Here is a 21,351-nt window from a genome sequence, read left to right as displayed (position 1 = left end):
TGATCAGCTATATGGTTGTATTGTTGTTTGGAGTATAAGTATTGGGTTTGACTGGTCCTTTACATTTACTTATATGTAATAATTCTTAAATACATATGTATGTTGACTTTTTAATCAAATATAGTGTAAACAGGAAGTATTTTACCTCCTTCTCATATACACACCTGGGTCCTGGAGAGCCACAGAACTTGAGGATATATAATTAGACTAAAAAGGAGTTGAAAGGCTAATTTTCAAGAATTGAGATAATGCTAGATCTGTTAACAGAATCAACATTGATTCAAACTGCAACATTACTATTTTGGTAGAATCTACTTTTCATATCTATTTAATCCCCCTAAGTAAGAGAAATAGGCATGTATCTAAAGAACAGAAATAGTAGTTGGCCAAATTTAGTCAGAGTGTATTCTTTTTAATTGAAATGGATATAGTGTGCTGTGATAATCAAGAATTCAAGTACTCAAGAAAATTTAAAAGAGTGGATGTGCTTTAATCTTTACTAAAGATGACTTTTCTGATATTCATGATTCCTGGAAACAGTGATTTTGAGGATATGATAGACAAAATAAATTAAAAAGTAGCTCAGGGATCCCTGGGTGGCGCAGCGGTCTGGCTCCTGCCTTTGGCCCAGGGCGCGATCCTGGAGACCCCGGATCGAATCCCACGTCGGGCTCCTGGTGCATGGAGCCTGCTTCTCCCTCTGCCTGTGTCTCTGCCTCTCTCTCTCCCTGTGTGACTATCATAAATAAATAAAAATTAAAAAAAAAAAAAGTAGCTCAAATATTTACGTCTGTTACTATTTTATGTGTCATCCTGGAATATGCTATGATTAAATCCGATAAATTTGAGAGTTCTGAGGAAGTTTTAATACTAACTTAATTTCGGTTAATTTTTTTGGAATGTATCTTTTAGCCCTAAAGGGCTAGCATGTGTTTATTACATGTATCTCCAGAGTCATCAATATTTTTACAAGCATTTTGAGAACATCTCTCCATCTTTAAAAAACTATACCTTAAAATATTAGTTTTTAGATATTTTCAAAAACACAGTCAGCTACAGAATTAGAAAAATATTACCACCATGCTTTCCAGATGTATAAACTGAAATTATTGAATAAATATCTCTCTGTAATTATTTCATTTCATTTCTTTACTATAGATTTCTGCTAAGTATGACATACATTTTAGTAGATCTCCATGGCAGAAATGCACCTTTGTTTTGTTGTTGTTACATGATCCATTTGTGTTTTTATCCATCCATTTTCTTTTTTTTTTTATTTTAAAGATTTTATTTATTTATTCATGAGAGACAGAGAGAGAGGCAGAGACACAGGCAGATGGACAAGCAGGCTCCATGCAGGGAGCCTGGCGTGGAACTCAATCCTGGGTCTTCAGGATCAGGCTCTGGGCTGAAGGCGGCGCTAAACCGCTGAGCCACCCAGGCTGCCCCCACCCATTTTCATAGATGAAAAGCCCATGTAGAGCAAACACTTGAAAGATTATCATTAGTTTATAAGAGGAAAAAGGTTCTTCTTAGTAGCTTCATAACCACTGATATAATAATCTTCTCTTGCAAGAGAAATGGGCTCACTCTCTTCTCTATTATGACAAATGTCTAATTTTATAAAAACAGTAACATTCTGAAGAATGCAGGGATATTTTATTCTGAATGTTCTCAGAAGGTATAGAAATGTGATAAACTGAGACAAATGGAAGAGACTATGTGCAAATTCATCATGACCTGTTTTTCAGAAAAACGCACTGCCACCTGAAGATATAGCAATACTCTTTGGAGATACACACCCTTGGTACAATAACTTAAGAAACAACATATATAACTTGGTTCATCTAGATGATAGAAACCAGTTTGCAGATATTGTTACACTATTTAAAAAGTGTACCTAACTTTTCAGAGCCTAGAGAGGAATCCTGAGAAGATAAAAATGAAAAGATAACATAAATTCGGGGAAGAGACTTTTTTCTTTTTTTTTTTTTTTTTTTTCTTTTTTGAGATAGAAAAGATACGAAGGAATACAATGTGTGGAATTCTAATGATGTAATATACTCTATTCAGGAACGAAAGAGAACAATGATTTGGCCATGTTCGTATTTTAAATACAAAGGTAATGAAGAAACCTTTAAATAGACTTGAATTGAAATAATCAGTGGCCAGAAAATACAAAACAAAATCATCAGAAATATTGTGGAATTCATTCTCATTTAAATTTTTTTTTTTTTTTTTTTTTTTAGAGCAAGGTATAGAGCCCTCTTCTTCCTTGCAACCAGGTACTAAAGAATGTTTTCAGAAGGCTCGGCTCTTTTTTTTTTTTTTAAAAGGCTCGGCTCTTGTTTAAAACCTGGCCAGTACAGAAGAATAAAGTGGTTGGGGGATGGAAAAAGGTAAAAGCCAGAAAGAATGGCAGGATAGGAAAGAAAAAGTTAGAGAAGAAAGATGAGCAAAAGGGGAGCAGTGAAAATAAGGAGAGGGAAGTGAGAGGGATAGAAAAAGTGAAGGAGAGCAACACACAGAAAACGGTGAAGGGGCGGGATCTGTGGTCTAAAGATGAGTAGGCTCAGGTGTCTGTTCTTGATTAATCAGGATTCCTCTTCTCATTTTAAATCAGGACCAAACCAAGCACATTCTGAGACAATTCGTTTTCTGAAGGTTTCTGCATATTGACTGTGATTAAAATATACTAAAGAAGCCTAAATTTTCTCCAACTTACTGAAAAGTTAAATGATACAGCTCCTGAACTGCAACCATTGAGGTCAAATTTTGGCCACCATCAAACTGATAGCCCCTGCACTCTAGGTGGGCAAAAAAAGCAACCCGTAAACACAGATTCCAAACTTAATTCTGAAGGGAGATTTCAGGTTTTTAAGGATAAGTAATGCCCTTCCAGTGACATTCCTTTTTCTTAGCCTTATATACAGGCTACATTTTATTGATAATATGACGAAATCCCAGGGTAAGTCGGATTGATGTGTACAGTTTATTGTCTGGAACATACCATCAGGCTGAGGGCTTGCCATTCCTCCTGTTCACAGGCTTCTTCTTAAGCATCTTGCTTACAAAAGACATTTTCTTCTATAAACAATTTTATTTCACTCCTTGGAAAACTGATTACAGTAAAGCCATTCTTAAATGGAAACCAAATAGGATAGTGCCAAAGAAATGAGATCTTGGTTGAACCACATTTTCAGGGGACTACAGAACTTTTTACTCTCTCCCTCCCTGCTAATGGTACTTTCTGGAAATATTATTATAATTTCTAAATGTTGCCTTAGACTTAATCTCAATAAATAATAGATAGGATGATGAATGCTTCTCAAAGATTTTATCATCAAACCATAGAGATGAAGATGGTAAAGGAGAGTGAATGCATACTCATCATGTGACAAACCCAGGTGGATGGGAGGAGAAGTAGACAAGTAAATGAGTAGATAGGAATGTAGGTAGATAATGGACTTTGTTTATCCCTAATATATCTTTAATAGATATTTAGGTATGATTTTTTTCCTATAAGTTATATAGATTTAAGGTTTTTATTTGTTTGTGTCATATTTTACTTAAATGCACATATCAGGTGAATATTTGTAACTGGAGTATAATGGTGGTTTTCTCTCAAGGTATTTTAGCACTAACATAAAATGTTAACCAACAGTTTATACTTCAAAGCAAACTTTCTCCTTATCTTCCTGATTTTCCCAATTTTGGACTTTTTAAACTATATAACACTTTTTAGACCTCCCTTAGGCCAATTATTGCAAGAGATCTCAGCTTTAAGTTGTAAACATCTCCAGCTAAGCAAGGTGACTGGGTTGGATATGCATGAGACTGGCTAAGTGGTGTTGACTCCTTTGAGAGTTAGCTTGGGATTTTTGATTATGGGTTTTGTTTGTTTTTTTTAACGTCAAAATAAGTAAAGGTAGAAAACTGAGTGCTCTGGAAAAAAAGCAGATTAACTTTTGTAAAATTTTTTGTAACTTTGTAAAGTTTAGGTGACTAGGAAATAGAGTAAACAGTATCTTTTAATTATTTTTCAAAATAAAACTTTGTTCTATCTCAAGATTATAAAGTATTCGATATTCATGTAATTTTAAAAATTTTTATTAATTCATAATTAATTTATTTTTATTGTTTTATTATTTTTATTTGTATCCTGGGTGATGTTAAGATCAGAGGCAACCATTTTATTCATGTTCAACTGATTTGAACACACACATTTGATATTTCTATTAAACAGCTAGAATATTAAAAATTCAGAGGATAAGATATTGAGAGGACAATGTGATGGCTTTGAATAGAATAAAAAGATTCTAAATTACTAACAATGTCCAAAATTTTAAAAGGTTAGGTTCATCCAATATTTTCTGTTGGTGGGTGGTGGTGGTGTTATATTTACTTTACCAGATCATGGCTTTTAATATTAGCTTTTGAAATTTGTCTTGAGAATCCTTCTTTCTGAATTTGCTGTAACCTTATCTGGTGCTTTTGATACAAGGTGTGGAACATATACTCAGACTTTGGCATCATGTAATCCATTTCCACAGAAATATTATACTTAGACATTCCATAGTTCAGCTGGACTTTGGGAAAAAGCAGTTACCAAAGACCCAAGAGGAATTGTTAAAATAAACAGAGAACACCTTTTAATGTTTACTGGCTGAGATCTCCAGTCAGCCCCTGAAGCCAGCTTGCCTAATGAATCCAACCCAGATACCCAGAGGAATGTCGTAGCATGTTTAGAAACTTTCTACTCTCATTTTTTCCTGTTCTATATAAATCATCTACTGATCAGTGCCAAGAAGTTCCTGAAGTAAAATGTAGCCACAGAGACTATGCTCAAGTTATAAAGACCAAATTATCAGTAAACACTGCAGTTTATTTTCTGTGCAGTTACTTTTGAACTTTTTATAGTTTCCATTTCCCATCTTAAAAAAAAAAAAAAGATCTTATTTATTTGAATGAGAGAGAGAGAAAGAGAGCACAAGTAGGCAGAGTGGTAGGCAGTGGGAGAGGGAGAATCAGGCTCCTGGCTGAGCAGGGAGCCCAATGTGGGGCTCAATCCCAGCACCCTGGGATCATGACCTGAGCAAAAGGAAGACACTTAACTGACTGAACCACCCAGGTGCCCCTCATTTCTTGTCTTGATTCTAGAACCAATGTAGAATATTTTTTAAAATGTTTTCTGTAGATGATTTTTGTTGTTGTTTTCCAGATAGAATCTGAACTCCTTACTTGAAAAATAATGTTGTAGTGTTTCTGAGATGAGAAACTCTACCATTTTGGAAAACTTAGGAGAAACACAATTCTAAGTCGATGCCATATTCCTCCTAAGATTGCTATAGTATTAGTCTCATGTAACTAAAATGCTATAATGGAAACAGGAAGTATGATGCCTCAAAGCTATTACAGGTTATACAGTTTTGATCAAGACTTACATAGACCACATTCCTCTAACACAGCCATTATATTCTTTTCTACAGGGTCCCCCTCCCAATAAAAATCTGGCTATAATATAAAGAGGGACGGATGGAAATTCTCAATGGAAATGAGATTAATCTCTGCCACAGTAAAATTTACCTTTTTTTTTTTTTCCTGGTAGATGCTTTTATCATTTGAGTACTTGGAATCTGAAAACACAAAAGAATCAGTGATTGATTAGATATCTCAAAAAGTGGGTTTTTACCCCATATCCAGATTTAGTAGCTGAACACTACCACAATTAAGTTGCTTTATATATCAGCTAGGGCAAATTGCCAACTACTTTAAAGAATTTGGGGAATGTAAGTGAAGGACAGGGAGCAAAAAATGTTGCCCCAGGCAGATTGGCAGGGAGCGGAAACATTGTCCAATTCAGAAGTACACACTGATGGTTATGTAGGGAACCCAGAACATTTTCAATTTCCAAGCAGGACCATTTCCAAGTGAGGTTTTAAGATATACTTTATTATGATGAGTAATGTTAGTCCGCTTAGTCTCTATATAGTGACTGCCTCTGTGAATTAATAGATACAAAGTAACTTAAAGGAGGCAATAAACCTCCTTTCTAAATTATAAATCCACAGAACAGGGCCTAGTGAATATCACTCTGAGTTCCTCAGTAGACAGCAATTCCAGTGAAGAAATGGTCAATACCATATTAAATAAATTGTTGTGATAGGCATTCCTAATAAAACACCACTTATAATTCTTCACTGTTGATTCCCTCTTCCATTTTTTTTATTACACTCTTATAATGCATTATTCACACAGCATCAGCTATCATCTTAAACTGCAAGTAACATCATTTCACTTCATTACCCAGAGGTTTCTTATTGCATTAGAATAAAGGTCAACTGCTTAGTGAAATGCACAAAGTTCTTTAGGTGTGGCCCCACTTGCATCCAGAGTGTCATCTTGTACCATGATTATCAGCATCACCAGACCCCAGATACATTATTGGACTTTCCATTCCTTTATTTTTAAAAGATTTTATTTATTTGAGAGAGAGAGAGAGAGGAGAGAGAGGAGAGAGAGGAGAGAGAGAGAGAGAGAGAGAACATGCACAAGTGGGCAGAGGAGCAGAAGGAGAGGAAGAAACAGACTCTTGGCTCAGCAGGGAGCCTGATGCAGGGCTCCATCTGAGGACCCTGGGATCATGACCTGGGCCAGAGGCAGATGCTTCACTGACTGAGCCACCCAGGCGCCCCTGGACTTTCCGTTTCTTAAACATCACACATTTGTTCTTACCTCAGATCTTGTTCTTTCCTCTCCTCTTTTAAATTTTTTTTAAATTTTTATTTATTTATGATAGTCACACACAGAGAGAGAGGCAGACATAGGTAGAGGGAGAAGCAGGCTCCATGCACCGGGAGCCCGACGTGGGATTCGATCCCGGGTCTCTAGGATCGTGCCCTGGGCCAAAGGCAGGCGCCAAACCGCTGCGCCACCCAGGGATCCCTCCTCTCCTCTTTTAATTATCTTTCCCTTTGAGGTCATCCCTGAATTTTTCTCATTGAGGTCTCAGTCAGAAAAAAGACATTTTTCCAGAGCATTTATAGTGACCTGAAATTCATTAGTATAATTTGTGTATGTGTTGTAAATGACTATATATGTAATTATATCTGTCTTTCCTATCATTTACCAATCTGTTTCTAATTTATCATCTTTCTATTTATCTATCCTATTCATGTTTCTATTCTATCTAAAATAACTTTCCCTAAGACTATAAGATGTGCTACAGAATAAGAACATTTGCACTTTTGTTCACCAGTGTATTACTATTACTTAAAACAGTGCCTGTCTGGCACATAAAAAACACTCAATAATTAACATTTGTTGGTTAAATTAATATACCCAACAAATATATCTCAAAGTATTTTCGGCATCAAACCTTATTCCACCCTTACTCCAGTGTGATGTTGTCACTCTATGGGTATTATTTCTTCACTAAAAAGGCAAGAAAACAGGCTCAGGAAGATTAAAGGATTGTACCTAAAATCACACAGCTTGTTTTCTAGGAGAATCAGAGTTAAAATCTGAGTGTTTAGACTTTTAATCCAATATGCTTACTACTTACTATACTGTACTGCTTTTCTCATTTCTGCCTCAAGCACTAATCATCATTTTGAATTATCACTTCAAAACATCTGTTATTTCAATACTTATCAGCAGGATATCAACATTGTAAGAAATCTCTGATAAAAACAGATTTACTACTGTCTAGCAGCTATAGAGTATATAATATAGTATGTATACATATACATTTGTGTGTATATATAGAAAACATATAAATATATATAAATCATATAAAGCACATAAAGCATCTATATATGTATATAAAGTATATATTTGAAGGATATGCTTCTTTAAAGATTGATTTTAATTGGTTTATTTATCATCAAAAATTTTATTTACATTGATGTACTATTTTAAGATATCCCAAATCTTTATAACAATAATCATCACCATCATTATAATCTCACTTTACACAACTATTCCATGTTTATCCCTCTGGTACTCAAACATGTATATAAATTTATACAAATTTTAAAGACCGTTGATTTTTTTTACAATGGACAGGGAAGGATTATTGTGAAGAAAATACTTTAAAAATTACTTTCCAATTAATTTTCCCTTTGAACATTTCCTCCAACTGAGTTATTTTATTGATTTCCATTTTCAGACAATTTCCTAGTTACAGAAAGAGTTCATTCATGTTTAACTTTGGCTAGCTATAAAATCATTCCAGCTGAACTTCATTAAAAGTTCCTGACTCATGTTGTGTGCTCTTAAACAGAATATTTTGACATAAAAGTATCTTCACCTTTCATGTGATCCATAGAAAGGCCTTGAGTACTTTCTAGATATTTCTAATAACACCCTAATGTCCAGTGCTAGAGCACATGATTTAGATTTTAATGTTCTAATGTTCCTTAAATAACAAATAAGTTCCTAAAATTTGTATATGTATCCATAAACTTTTCTCCTTCATGAGGTTATGGGAATTTCAAATTAGAAAGGAGGGGGGAAAAGATGACTAAATTTTCCCAGAATTGTAAAAAGAAGATTCCTGAAGAATTCTCCTAGATATCAGCCAAAGTACATAGGTATGAGCACATCTTCTGCTTAAGCCTGGTCCTGGATCTAAAGAGGCCTTGATTTCAAATCATCATTTCTTTGCTGAAAGAGCAAGTTAACCATGTCACTTTTTACAATTTGACTAAAATACATTCATAACAGTACTCTGTCTTGAACCTTTGCATTCTGAGTTATAAATCTTCTGTCTAAAGCAGGATGACTTCACGTATCACTAAGGAAATTGCTGGTGAGCTGTAGTGAAAGACACGCTTTTGGCCAAAGGAACCTATTTCTTGTCACTGAAATTGTACTCAACTGAATAAGAATGTGGTTTGAGAATTATTTGAATAGAAAAAAATAAAAGAAGGAAAGGAATACATCAAGATATTAGCGGTGGATTTATGTGAATGATGGTATTCAACAGGGTTTAATTTTTTTTTATTTTTTTTATTTTTTTGGAAATTTCCAAACATACTATGAAGTTAAAACAATTTTTTAATAAACATATATTACATTAATCTTATAATTACAATAAGCTGTTGTAATATTTTAGAGTGGCATTCCCAGGTAAGTTTGGGAAATTCAGGGGTAAACAGGGTTGATTACATTTATTTAAAATATGTTTTCTTAGAGACATTGGCATGCTAATTTTCATGATGAATCTTCCAAAGGCATACATAATAAGCAGAGTTTTTCAGCAATGGAAACTGGCCACTCACAAATAGCTGATGACAAATCAAAGAAAACTGTTTGGATATGTGGCAAGGAAAATATATTAGAGAGAAAAATACAGAAAGTGTTACTCCCTTTCTTTAATTTTCTTATCCCAAGTTCCAGATGTTTTCCTAAATCTCATTGCACTGCACTCCTTCCTCTTCTTGGTACCATGGCCCACCTCTTCCATTCAGTAGTTGAGTGGTCCCTTCAGTGCTCTTGCACCCTCGTATCCCCCACACCAGGCGATCTTTAGTTTAGGGACTTGGAAATTTTGCCACCTTAACCTTAGAGGAGAAACAGGGTGAACAGAGAACAAAAATCAGAAACTCTTTAAGGACATCTTGTATGATTAGAGTGCATGATGAGAAGGTCATCTGAAGGACTCGGGTGAGGTCCTTGGGATATTACAATGGTGACTTTTGGGAACTATTAGAGGGAGATACCTAGTAGAAAATAAGATGAAGCACTTGGAGATGATGAACTGGTACGGTAAATATACTTAGGGGCAAGGACAGATAAAGGATTCAAGAAATAGATTTTTAAAGTGTGATTATAGCCATTTGTGTGAACTGCTTTGCATTTATGCCTAATCTTTCTATATAGCACACTAACAATTATGTGTGGCAATAAATGTATATGAACTTAAGCATGTTTTACATTCTATTTTATTGGTACAGTCATCTTTATAAATAGGCTTTTTAGTCTTTATAATTTGTTAGTTATATAGCATCATCATTTACTAACAATCTTAAAACAGCAGAGGGAAATAGCCCATAAATTTGGAAAGTGGGTATCTCACTTCTTTGAGCACTTTATCATGCTAGAAAAACAGATTGATTGTTCCTAAAACATCTGGAAAGCCAATTTTTGTAAAGCTAGCTACCTTGGTGAATTACCTTGAAGGGCAGATGTTATGTCCTCCCCACACTCAAGAAATAGAAAATGGTGATAAAAGAGTTCAGGAAAGCTGTCCCACACTGCCAAGACTTACAAGTGTGCAGACAAGAACTTATACATATCTCCCAAATGAACATGCACTTAATAGTAGATCCCTGAACAAAAATAAAAATGATAGAATAATTCTAGTTCTGTAGATGTCACTCAGATCTATAGGATATTCACCATAAGTCTGCCATAGTTATAATCTGCAGAGAATCAAACTTCAACCTTGGAAACAAGATTAGGTGAGTCAATGACTTCGAAAAGTGAATAAAATAACAGGAGGATCCAACTCTTTCAAGACTTATGTAGAAAGAAAATATAGATATTAATTCTCTCTGAACACATAATTTAGGGTGCTTTTAATTGCAATAAATTAATCTATATTATTGCAATAATTAATCTATATTATTTCTTATTAATCTATATTTATTTCTTAATAATAAGAAATAAAATTATTTCCAATAAGGAGCATACTTGGGACACTAGAAATTAGGATGGAAATATGCCCAATTCTCTATTATGTGATGTGTTTCTTCTTCTTCTTTTTTCATGGCAATAATCGCATATTTTATCATATCAAAGAAAGTCCAAGTGTGATGGCTCCTTTGCTTGAACTAGAAAGGAAAATACTGAAAGAGAAAGGATAAAAATAAGCTCAATTAATAAAAGAAATTCTAGCTTTTTGAAATAGATGGCATGCATTTTCTTTTTATTATTGTTTTAATTGAAAGTCCCGTCATTCTAATAAAATGTGAACTCTAGATTAAGTCTTAAGAAATAACAGATTTGTGTAACTAAGAAGAATTAGTCAAGTAAAGAATACATATGGAAAGAGAGTTCAGGAGAGAGGGAGAGAGAGAAATGTATGTACTGGGAAAATGACTCCCAAAGGGGAGAGGATGGGGATCGCCAGAAGAGGCCAATTGTTACTCCAGCTGAGACATTGCTAATGGCTCCTTTCAAGCTATACAGTTGCTGTAGAATATTAACACTGACTTTGGAAGGAAGTGAGTTTTAAAAACACAGCTCTATTTTCTTTGTCTTAAGCTATATCCTCCATTTTGAAGTTTTTAAAGAGTAAATCCCAGGTAATTATGTCAAGGGGCTCATTTAAGAATTGTTGGAGCCAAAGAAATTGTTGAAAGAAAGAAAGAAAAAAAGAAAGAAAGAAAAAAGGAGGAAGGAAGGAAAAAAAGAAAAGAAAGGGAAAATAAGCCAAAAAATGGTATATTGGTTATTGAATGGATTATCTCTACCACCAAATTCTATTAACATTTGTGTTACACATTATATATAGTGTATAACATGACCTTCTTGAGAGAAATTCATACCGAAGGTGTTAACTGTTTATAAGTGAATTCCCGAGAGATAAAATTCTTCATTTTCAAAAGAATTTATTATTGCATATATTACATCACCTTTTTAATGTCCTACCTCAGAGATATAAATGTCCCAATAAATAAAATGAATTGCTTAAGACACTGGACCGTTATTTCTCAGAGCTACAGTTTAAAATTACAGGGCCATCTTTTTTATTCTCACTTCTAAGCAGATTGTGTCCTTTTATGAGAGCAACATTTTTCTCTCTTTTTTTTTGGGGGGGGGATGACTGAATTTCCTTGAAAATGTCTGTGTTGAGTTGTCACCCAACTACAAGGAATATGTTTCATTGGTTGATATATATGCCTCAGAGACTAATAAAATAAAATCACATTGAACTTGAAATGGAATCTATTAAATGAACTCTTTCTGTGCCCTAATATATTTATTCTTGTCCTCAAAATTGAAAGTCTTTATATAGGTTGTCAGATTTTTCTCAGGGAGTAATTTGGATAATTCGGTTATGATTTAGTGCCAGAAAGCAATCATTTACCAAACATACCCTTGAGTCCTTAAAGAGTTAATAAAGCTTGTTTCAGTATACTATATACTTCCCAAGAGTATCCTAAATACCTGGAGGATCTGGTGAGCTCTGTAAGAATATTTAAGCTTAAATCACACTCATATGCTAACATTTTTTTATTACAATGTGAAATGGCTTGGTATCATTTAGGAAAGTGTGTTCATTCTTGAAGAATTCATTAAGCAGCAGCTGACTTCTCCATAAAGTCTGCCTCCCAAAGTGACATATTTGGGCTCCATTCTCCATTGAAAAATATTAACTGTGAAATTTCATGTGTAAGCAGTAAATTATCAGGACTACACAGTGGACCAATTTTAGAAATAGCTAATCAAAGCCAATAAATTTCCCATTTGGGTGTGAGTATGTGGTGTGAGATCTAATAAGGGCTGTTGATAGACATTCACTGTCCCAATTTCCTGCTTCATCAGAGCGTGTAACTGAAGTGAAGACTGACATCTTCGTCACCAGTTTCGGACCTGTTTCAGACCATGATATGGTAAGTGACACTGCATTTTTGGTTTTCTTGGTGTGTTTTCTCATTTTAACTTTTGAAAGAAAAATACAGACCCAGTATTTAGAGAGTAAGTTGAAATAGCATGGCAATATCTTTGTATCTTTCTGTGTGTATACTATGTAATATATACCAATATTAATATTTATATAATAGAAAATACCCACTTGCTTTCCAGACCAAACCTATTTATGATATCAACCACTGCAATCATCTTTTTTTCCATCTCTGAAATGATTGTTTTGCCTTGATTTATGTTCTGTAAGCCAAATAGTTGATTTGCCTTACATTTTTATTTAGGAGGCCATGTTGATTCAAAGATGTTAGGTCTCTAGATAGCCAGCACTTTTTATAGAATAGCCATGAGCATCATGATTTCTGAATTATTCTTGGCTAAACAGGGGAAGTGAGTATAAAAGATGAATGAATACTTGACCAGAACTAGACAGAGAAATGGTTAAAATAAAACACACCGGTGGGAAATGTTCAACTTCATTCCAAAAGACATTCATTAAATTATTACCAAGAATGAAAATAAAATTAATATATACCTATTCTTTCTTTTCCTAGTCCAATAAATTAACATGAATTTCTCTTCTATCTGATTGGAATTGGTAAAAGAGTAGAGCTCTGAAGATATTATGTAATATTTGTGAACTCATAACAGCCAAGCTCCTATATAATCAGAAAATCATAGAAGCCATGAAGACACATCATTATAAAATATTTCAAAGATATATTTATTGAATATTATTTTTGAAAGGTCTTTTTGTTGACACCATCTTTACATAAAAGTCCTCTGACATCATAATAGTTCAAGTGATTGACAATAAAAATTACAGAAAATATCAATTTGGACCAACATTGCCAAAGTGCGGAAATTCACAAGTGTACCCACTTCAGCAGAGTAAAAGCTCTGCCAAATTCTGAAATAAGGAAACCTGTTTAACTGCATTTAATCTAGTGTTTTCCAATCATATTTGTGCAAAACCTTTTATGTGATACCTATTGACATTCTGTAGAGCTAGTGGTCTGTGAGTCAAACACTGGGAAATACTGGCTGAGGATGATTAGATATTTTAAATCTTAACACAAGTTATGAAATGTACCGACTATGCAAATTAGAGTCAGCAGAGCATAAGAGAGTGGTAGGTAAGAATACAGATTTTTGAACCAGAACGCTGCCTGGGTTGATAATCCCAGCTTTTGAGCTCATAAGGGTGTATTGTTGGGGAAGTTCCTTAATATCTCTTTGCCTCAGTTTCTTCATGTGTAAGATGGGAGTGATGATAATACCCATGAGGTTATCACAAGTATTAAATGAATTCATACATGAAAATCATTTAAAAGTTCTTAGCATATAGGAAGATTCAATGAATGTTAACCATTATCATTATGCAAGAAATAGATATAAAAATTAGCCATAATTATGAATGTATTCCTTTGGCAATTTATTACAGCAGTTGATCTGTAGAACCCTTTCTTGAAATATTGTGTTATACATTATTTTTTGCTAAACTGATCACTCTCTGAGGACCTCTTGTGATTCTCCCATGTTGACACTCCATCTTACAAAATTATTCTCTCACACTACTTTTCTAATTAAGAACATTTAATAGATCCCAGTCAGATTTAAGTTCAAATTTAAACTCTTCTCCGTGTATTCCATACAGTCCCCAGATGATGTTACCACTCATCCTTACTTGTTCCTAATACTATTTATTTACTTTAGTCATTTGCTTAAGTACTGCTTTCTGTGAGGCCATACCACTTGGGGGTGAGCTGAAATTGTCTAGGATCCAGGCTGGCTGAATTCACATCTCAACACTACCAATAACATGACCTTGGGCAAATCACTTAAATGTAAGGATCAAAGTCTCTAAAACGGGTATAATATTGTAATAGGCTCTCCTTGTAAGATAGGAATTCTAAATGAGCTATGTAAATTAGGTGTCTCTAGATAGTGCTCAATAAATACTTTTTGCCTCCGAACCTCTGTCTCATGCTGTGTAATCTTCATGGAAAATTCCCTCTATTTCCCACCCATCTAAATCCTACATTTCCACAAAGGCCCAAATCAAGACCCAAAAGCTTAATGAAAACATTTTTTTTTATTAATCCAATAACAGATTAAGTTTTCCTTTCTGCATTCTAGTCACATTTAATGATTGTAAAATAACAACTCAGCTTTTGGCCTGATTGATAACACAACCTTGTAAACTTATTTCTCTTATATAAATGTCTTATTTTCCTAAAGTGGTGCCAAAAAATGTAAAGACACACTTGTTTCACATCCTTCACAGTATCAGTGCATTGCTGGCTTACAGTAAGTATTGAATTACCACTTATTTAGTGATAGGTTTAGGAGTCGATATTGTCTTTAAAAACAGAAAGTCATATGGGACTCAATAAATAATACCCTCTTTCTTGAGTTCCAAACCTTTTGAGAAATAAGACAGTAGAGTAAGGCATTTGGAAAGTAAGAATATCATTTTTATTACTACTAATAATGGTACTGCAGAAAGTGGTTTGTATCTGCAGACAAGTGAGTTTCCAGAGAGTAAACATCAGATCAGATTAACCCACCCAGTCAACAGGCCTCCCTCTGTTAGGGCAGGGCCTGTCCATATAAAACTTCTAGCATGGAGAGACAGCAGAATTTGTGTCTTTTGGGCAGCAGGAAGAGGCTGAGATAGGCAAGACTGGTTTCTGCTTCCAAATTTACCCATCAAATGAAATTATTCTTCCCTCCTCCCCTCCCTAAATAGAGGAGTATGAGGGGTTGGAGAGCATTCAGAAGTTTTGCACTGGTGAAGCTCTCTTCTCATCAATGGAAACATCGAGAGGGGATGAAGCATTACAGACATCACACACTGATAATGGTATTCCTCCTCATTATTATTATTATCATAATTTAAAATGAATATTCTCTATCTCTGGCATCCTTCATAATGCCTCACAAAGAGTAGATGCTCAATAGGAGTTGTTACAGGGCAGCACTCAAATAAAGGCATATTTTCTCTGGAAAATATTTGGCATACCTTTGAGTTATAGGTTTAGATTGTCATTTAAGGAACCACTGATTTTTTTTTTTTTTGTCTTGTACCAAAGGTGTATGTTAGGGTTTTTGATACACCACTAACCCTATTGTTATTGTGAATTATTTTTCATAAATGGCTTTTGATCAAATATCAGATAGGAAGAAGGAACAATACTCCCTATTGCCTAAAACTCTTGAATGAAATAATGCTTGAATTGTTCTGTCAGAGAACCAAATTAACTAGGTTTACAACGGACATGCCAAGTGGCTAGCATAAATTACACCTGGCCAATTCATTTGAGAAGATTACTCCTTTAAACCACATTGTGGGAGAATTATGCATACAGGGCAGTATGATTTGGAGTCTATCAAAATTAGAAGGCCAATGACAAAGCTGTTTTTCAAGACAAGAAAATATTTGTCATTTTTAAAGTGAGAACTAATAGAATATCTAATACAGATAACCATAAGAATGCTTCCAATATGTCAAGCACCATGCTAAGAGGTTTATAGATCATATTTCATCTAGTGCTCGTACTATGCATTTTACCTCGGCATTATTATCTTCCGCATTTTCCAGAGGAGGAAAGTGACCTAGCTAGGTAGCAACTTGAACTCAGGCTGTGTGTCCCTAGAGGTTCCATAGCTCCCAAGGCATCTGACTTCATCTGGAATAGAAAACAAAATTAGGACAACTCTTTAACTTTATTCTAAAAGCCATTAATTGGCAATCAAACAGCACATTCCCAGGGCACTAGGTTCTGACACAAATATCCAGGCAGCACAGTCACAGAGCCATGTTCTCCATGGTGCTTAAAATGTATAAAGTCAAAGCACACACAGATGGTAATAGATGGTGCAAGTGGGAACACTTCAATACAATATTTGCTTAGGAACATAATGGATGTTTTGTCCCAGTATTCAGAGTAAGACTCACATTCTCCAGCAACCTACTCTATTGAACAGGGTAACACGGAGAAACTTCTCACTAGAATGGTAGGGGCTGGAACGCTGAACCTTGAACAGTTTCTTCACTTCTGAACTTTATTCAGACAGTCTTCTGTAGAGACTTTTCTTTTTGCCTCTGATTTTGCTTTGCTTGGTTATGACCACCTCACTTTCCTGAGGTTTCCTATGCTGCTACCGTCCAAAGAACACATTTCTCATTCCCACCTACATCGAAATCTGATATAAATTGGTGTTGATAAAAAAAAAAAAATTGGGAGACAACTTCTAATGTTTACTGAGAACTGCCTATGTTTCAGACATTCTTGCAAGCTTTTCACTTGCATTGTTAACTCATTTCTCACAATAGAGAGATATGCAGTACAGATGAAATCAGTACTGCATGATCCCTGCTTTATAGATTGGAAACTGGAATTTAGAAAGATAAGAAAATGACCTAAAGTCACACATTTGGCAGACAGACAAAGTTAGCAGTTAGCAGGTTGAGAACTTATATCCCTAACCATTATGCTCCAGCTCTGCTATCCTCCTTCTTATTCCAGCTTTCTGTAGAAGCAGTTCTGGCCTATCTGGTCTAGTGAACTAGGACCCCGAGGGTGAGGTCATGCTGAGAGCTGCCTGCTGCTACCATGGCAGTGTTGCAGGGGCTGTTCTAATAAAATGGGAGACCAAATATTTACACTCTTGGTTAGACAGGATCTGATCACTATCAAGTGTTTTTATTTCAGTTTTCATTTCCACTTCTAGCTGAAGGGAACATGGATACGAAAGCTTATCCAGTTACTTTTGCAGTGTGTGTGTGCATGCTTGTGTGGCCAGTACAATATTTGAAGGGAGAATATCATAAGTGAATTTGGGGATTTCAATGTCTGCCATTAGCACAGGTAAGTAAAGCTGGTTGTAAACATGACAAATACGTAAACATGAGGAGTTTGGCAAGTGTTGACATAATTTTTGGAATCATTGACTTTGGATATATTGTATCACAGATTTGGTAATAAATCTATTTTAGGTTTTTAAAATATTTAACATTTATTTCATTTTCAAAAATCTTAGAGCAAGCAAACAAATGAACAAAATAAAATTTTTGGATTCATAAGAATATGGTCAGTTCGGCATACTTGGCATCTTGATTTATAAGTGACTGTTCCCGCTACTGTTTGACAAGCTAAAGTAGTTCAGTTGGACAGAAAATAGAGCTCATGTGGCTGATTCCTGAGTAATAGAAATATCCTTATTATCATATCCCTATCTCATAAGCCTGTCGTCCAGAGAAAAGAACATACACAGCTCAGGGTAAATCCATCCATTTGCTTCTCTGGCAAGCACTGCTCGTCTGTATCACTTCCCAGTGTAGTCCATAGGCTCCCTCTCCATCTCTCTCCTCATGGAAACAACCATTGTATGCCCATCCTACTCCATAAGTTTTCCTTACAGCATCCAAGTCTAAACAGTTTCTCCCTCTGCTAAATTAAAAGATGCTTAAAAACTGTTTCTTGGTGAGTAAATTCTTACGTCATGTATCTCAGTGCCATTTCACCTCACACTTCCAGATATGGAAAAACCTAAGCAACAGACAAGGTAGTTTCTCTTGCCCACAAAAATAAACTGGCCTCATGTTACACTTCCTTGTTGCTCTCTCAGTCAACATTTAGTGCTATGCCTGGTGCACTGTAAACTATCCAGTAATAACTATTAGTTACTTGATCAGAAGGGCTCAGTAATACCAAACTTGTGGCAGAAAGGATAAACTTTTCCTCAATCTTTACCCAATCTTACTTAAAGCCTGAGAAAAAGACAGGTAGTTAAATTCATGCACAAAATGCCTAGACACAGACATTATTTATTCCGCATGTTCAAGATGATATGTATAAGATTAAAAAAAAAAAAAAGAACAGCTTTCTAATGCATCAGGGTTTAGGGGATTAAGAAAATGTAGCATGATGTTTTCAAGTTAGTCTTCCTTCCAGTTTGGAGCATGCTAAGATTAATGGAGAATGTGGGAATCTTTATTTCAAACCATTAAGTTCCAAATTTAGTGTCAGTGTAGCAAGTGCTGCAAGGAAGATGGATATTACCCTTTTCAATTTTAGGAGCTGGTAAGTCACATTGCTTGTTTTCAGATTAGCAGATGTTTGTCTCTGGGTATTGCCATAAGGAATTCTGTGTTTATTCAAATAAATAGATTCCCTGGCTGTGAATGATGATGAGCTTCACACATTTCTCATGTGTCTTATATACACATATACTCAAACACACACACACACACACACACACACACTCGAATATTTTGAATTTTTTTTTTTTTGGCAAAGATCCCAATTGACGGTGAAACAGATTATTTTCATAATCTTCTTTGTTGTGGAAAACTGAAAGTCCATATACATTATCTGTAAAATTTTTTTTTTTACTTAGCCATAAAGGAGATGGGACTGTCATGCTAATATTAGAATCATGAATGATTTGAAACTGACTGTGAGGTTTTCAGACTATGGAAGGGCCCCCCAAGATGCTATGATTTACCTTTGTAGCTGTCATTATGTAATTTAAACATCTTCCTATCTGTGGTAACCTCTAACATGAGTTTTGTTTTTATTTGTACTGTATCCTATTTTTTTGAGTGCTGGTGTAGTAGAGGTGTAGGGATTAGAGCATGATTTTATTTTCATATATCTGAAGAGATAATTGTGGAATTTTTCTGACCAAGAAATATTTCAGACATTTTAGATATTTTAAAAAATGATTATGCCGACCAGTGATTCACCTGACACCAATATGTACAGACCACCACAGTTTACTTCTAAAAACATCACCTACCTCCTATTTTGCTTTTAAAATTACAAAAATTATGCATTGTCTGTGTAAGCCATTTGCATTGCAAAATACAGCTCAGTGAACTCTCTGCCATTTTCCAAAATTACCTAGGAATATACAATAGATGTATTTTTCCGTCAAAGCTGGAAGGATGAAAGATTAAAATTTAAAGGACCCATGACAGTTCTCCGGTTAAATAACCTAATGGCAAGTAAAATCTGGACTCCGGATACCTTCTTTCACAATGGAAAGAAGTCTGTGGCACACAACATGACCATGCCAAACAAACTCCTGAGGATCACAGAGGATGGTACCTTGTTGTACACCATGAGGTAAGGATGACTGTGTTTCCATTTGTGATTCTTTTTATACTTTTTTGTCCCATATATATGTGCTTATGAAGTTGATAGGGCATGGTGAAATATCTGGCTTTCTGTTTACCTTGTTTTTCAACCTTAATAATTGCTCCAGTATGAAAAATAAACTGACTGAAGTATTATGGAAGTATGAAAGCATTAAGTAAAATGATTAGACAAAATGGGAGGGGAATTTATAATGTATATTAAGTAATATATCTCAAGTATCTATCCAACCTGTGCTAGTTCAGTATGAGGAATTTCTTCCCCCTACTACTAACCTAAAATATTTCTGCATCCCAATAAGGTCTAGATTAAATTTCTAGACGCTGTCTCAAGATATATATCTGACAATGTTTCTACATAAAAAGGAGGAAAAAATCCCCCGAAATTAGAACAGTTCATCTTAAAAACCATAGATTCATGTGAAAGTATACATTTAGAGAAGTATATGAATTTATAATGATGTTATTAGATATTATTAGAGAATATAAATATTCTTAATTTTGCTTAAATTGAAGAAAAAAATATAATATATATATACATATATATATCTGCTTTATAAACACTTCTTCCATTTTGAGATTATTGGAAAACCTAGCAGCTAGATATTTTCATTCATTTACAGTTCAATGAAGGAAACACAAATCAAAAAAAGTTGTGAATACTTTTAAAGAAAAAAATGTTTAAAATATTCCTAATTTGAAGAAATTTAAAATTGTACAGAACTTATTCTTAAGGGAAGCAGTTATTTCATACCCAAGTGACTTGTTAGAATGTTGTTTTTATAGATCTGGACAGTACTTGGTAATTCAGACTGTCCAATTATTCCTTTGGCATGAAAAGATAATGGAGGCAAAATCCTAGACTCGGTGGATTTTGTTTAGTGTGGGAATAGAGGGATGCTTTGCTTTTGAAGAGAGCTGCCAGAATTTCTACCTTTTTATACAAAAATATCCAAATGAAAAAGAAAGAAAAAGCGCTTCAGGAGCTACTTTAGGTGTTGGACTCAACTAGTAAACATCTAATAGAATTAAAAGAGTGACAAATCACATGCAAAAATAAAAAAGAGAGAGAAAAAAATAGAGGATCAGTGGACAGACATGTCCTCTGTGTTGAGTGTCTATGTCCAACATAGACACTCAACATGTCTATGTTGAGTGAGACCTTTCCAGATCATCCGGGTAAAATCTATTTATAATTGAAACCTGAAGTATTTGCCCCTTGTAAAACACCCTATGCCCATTTTTTTTTTCCTTTCCTACGCCTGTTTTTGAGCCTAAGTTCAGTATTTATTCTTCTCAGCTATCAATTTTCTGGGGCAGGATTTGCATCTACTGTGAAGTTTAGCAATTCATACTTTCTGATATGCACAGTGTTCTTCGTCAATAACTAGCCTGTTATTGCCGATCTCCTAAACTTACCACCTCCTTTGCTAATATATCATCACTTTCCTTAAAATTTGAATTTTAAAATGTAAGTTTGGTCATTAATTTACACATGTCATATTTGCTTTCATCAGCATTGGAATCACTTA

The 21,351-nt window shown here is 34.6% G+C and overlaps 1 protein-coding gene across 1 annotated transcript in view; it reads left to right on the top strand.

The window, feature by feature from the left end:
* The window catches only part of GABRA1 (gamma-aminobutyric acid type A receptor subunit alpha1), a 58,214-nt gene that overhangs the window by 7,956 nt on the left and 28,907 nt on the right, over positions 1–21,351 (top strand). The window contains exons 4-5 of the mRNA XM_025434773.3: positions 12,556–12,623; positions 19,570–19,790. Of these exons, the coding sequence (XP_025290558.1) occupies positions 12,556–12,623; positions 19,570–19,790 (289 nt within the window). The remainder of the gene's footprint in view (positions 1–12,555; positions 12,624–19,569; positions 19,791–21,351) is intronic.

This window comes from Canis lupus, chromosome 4 (genome assembly GCF_003254725.2).
Source record: "Canis lupus dingo isolate Sandy chromosome 4, ASM325472v2, whole genome shotgun sequence".
Lineage (NCBI taxonomy): Eukaryota > Metazoa > Chordata > Mammalia > Carnivora > Canidae > Canis > Canis lupus.
This window is presented reverse-complemented; position numbering and strand designations above follow the sequence as displayed.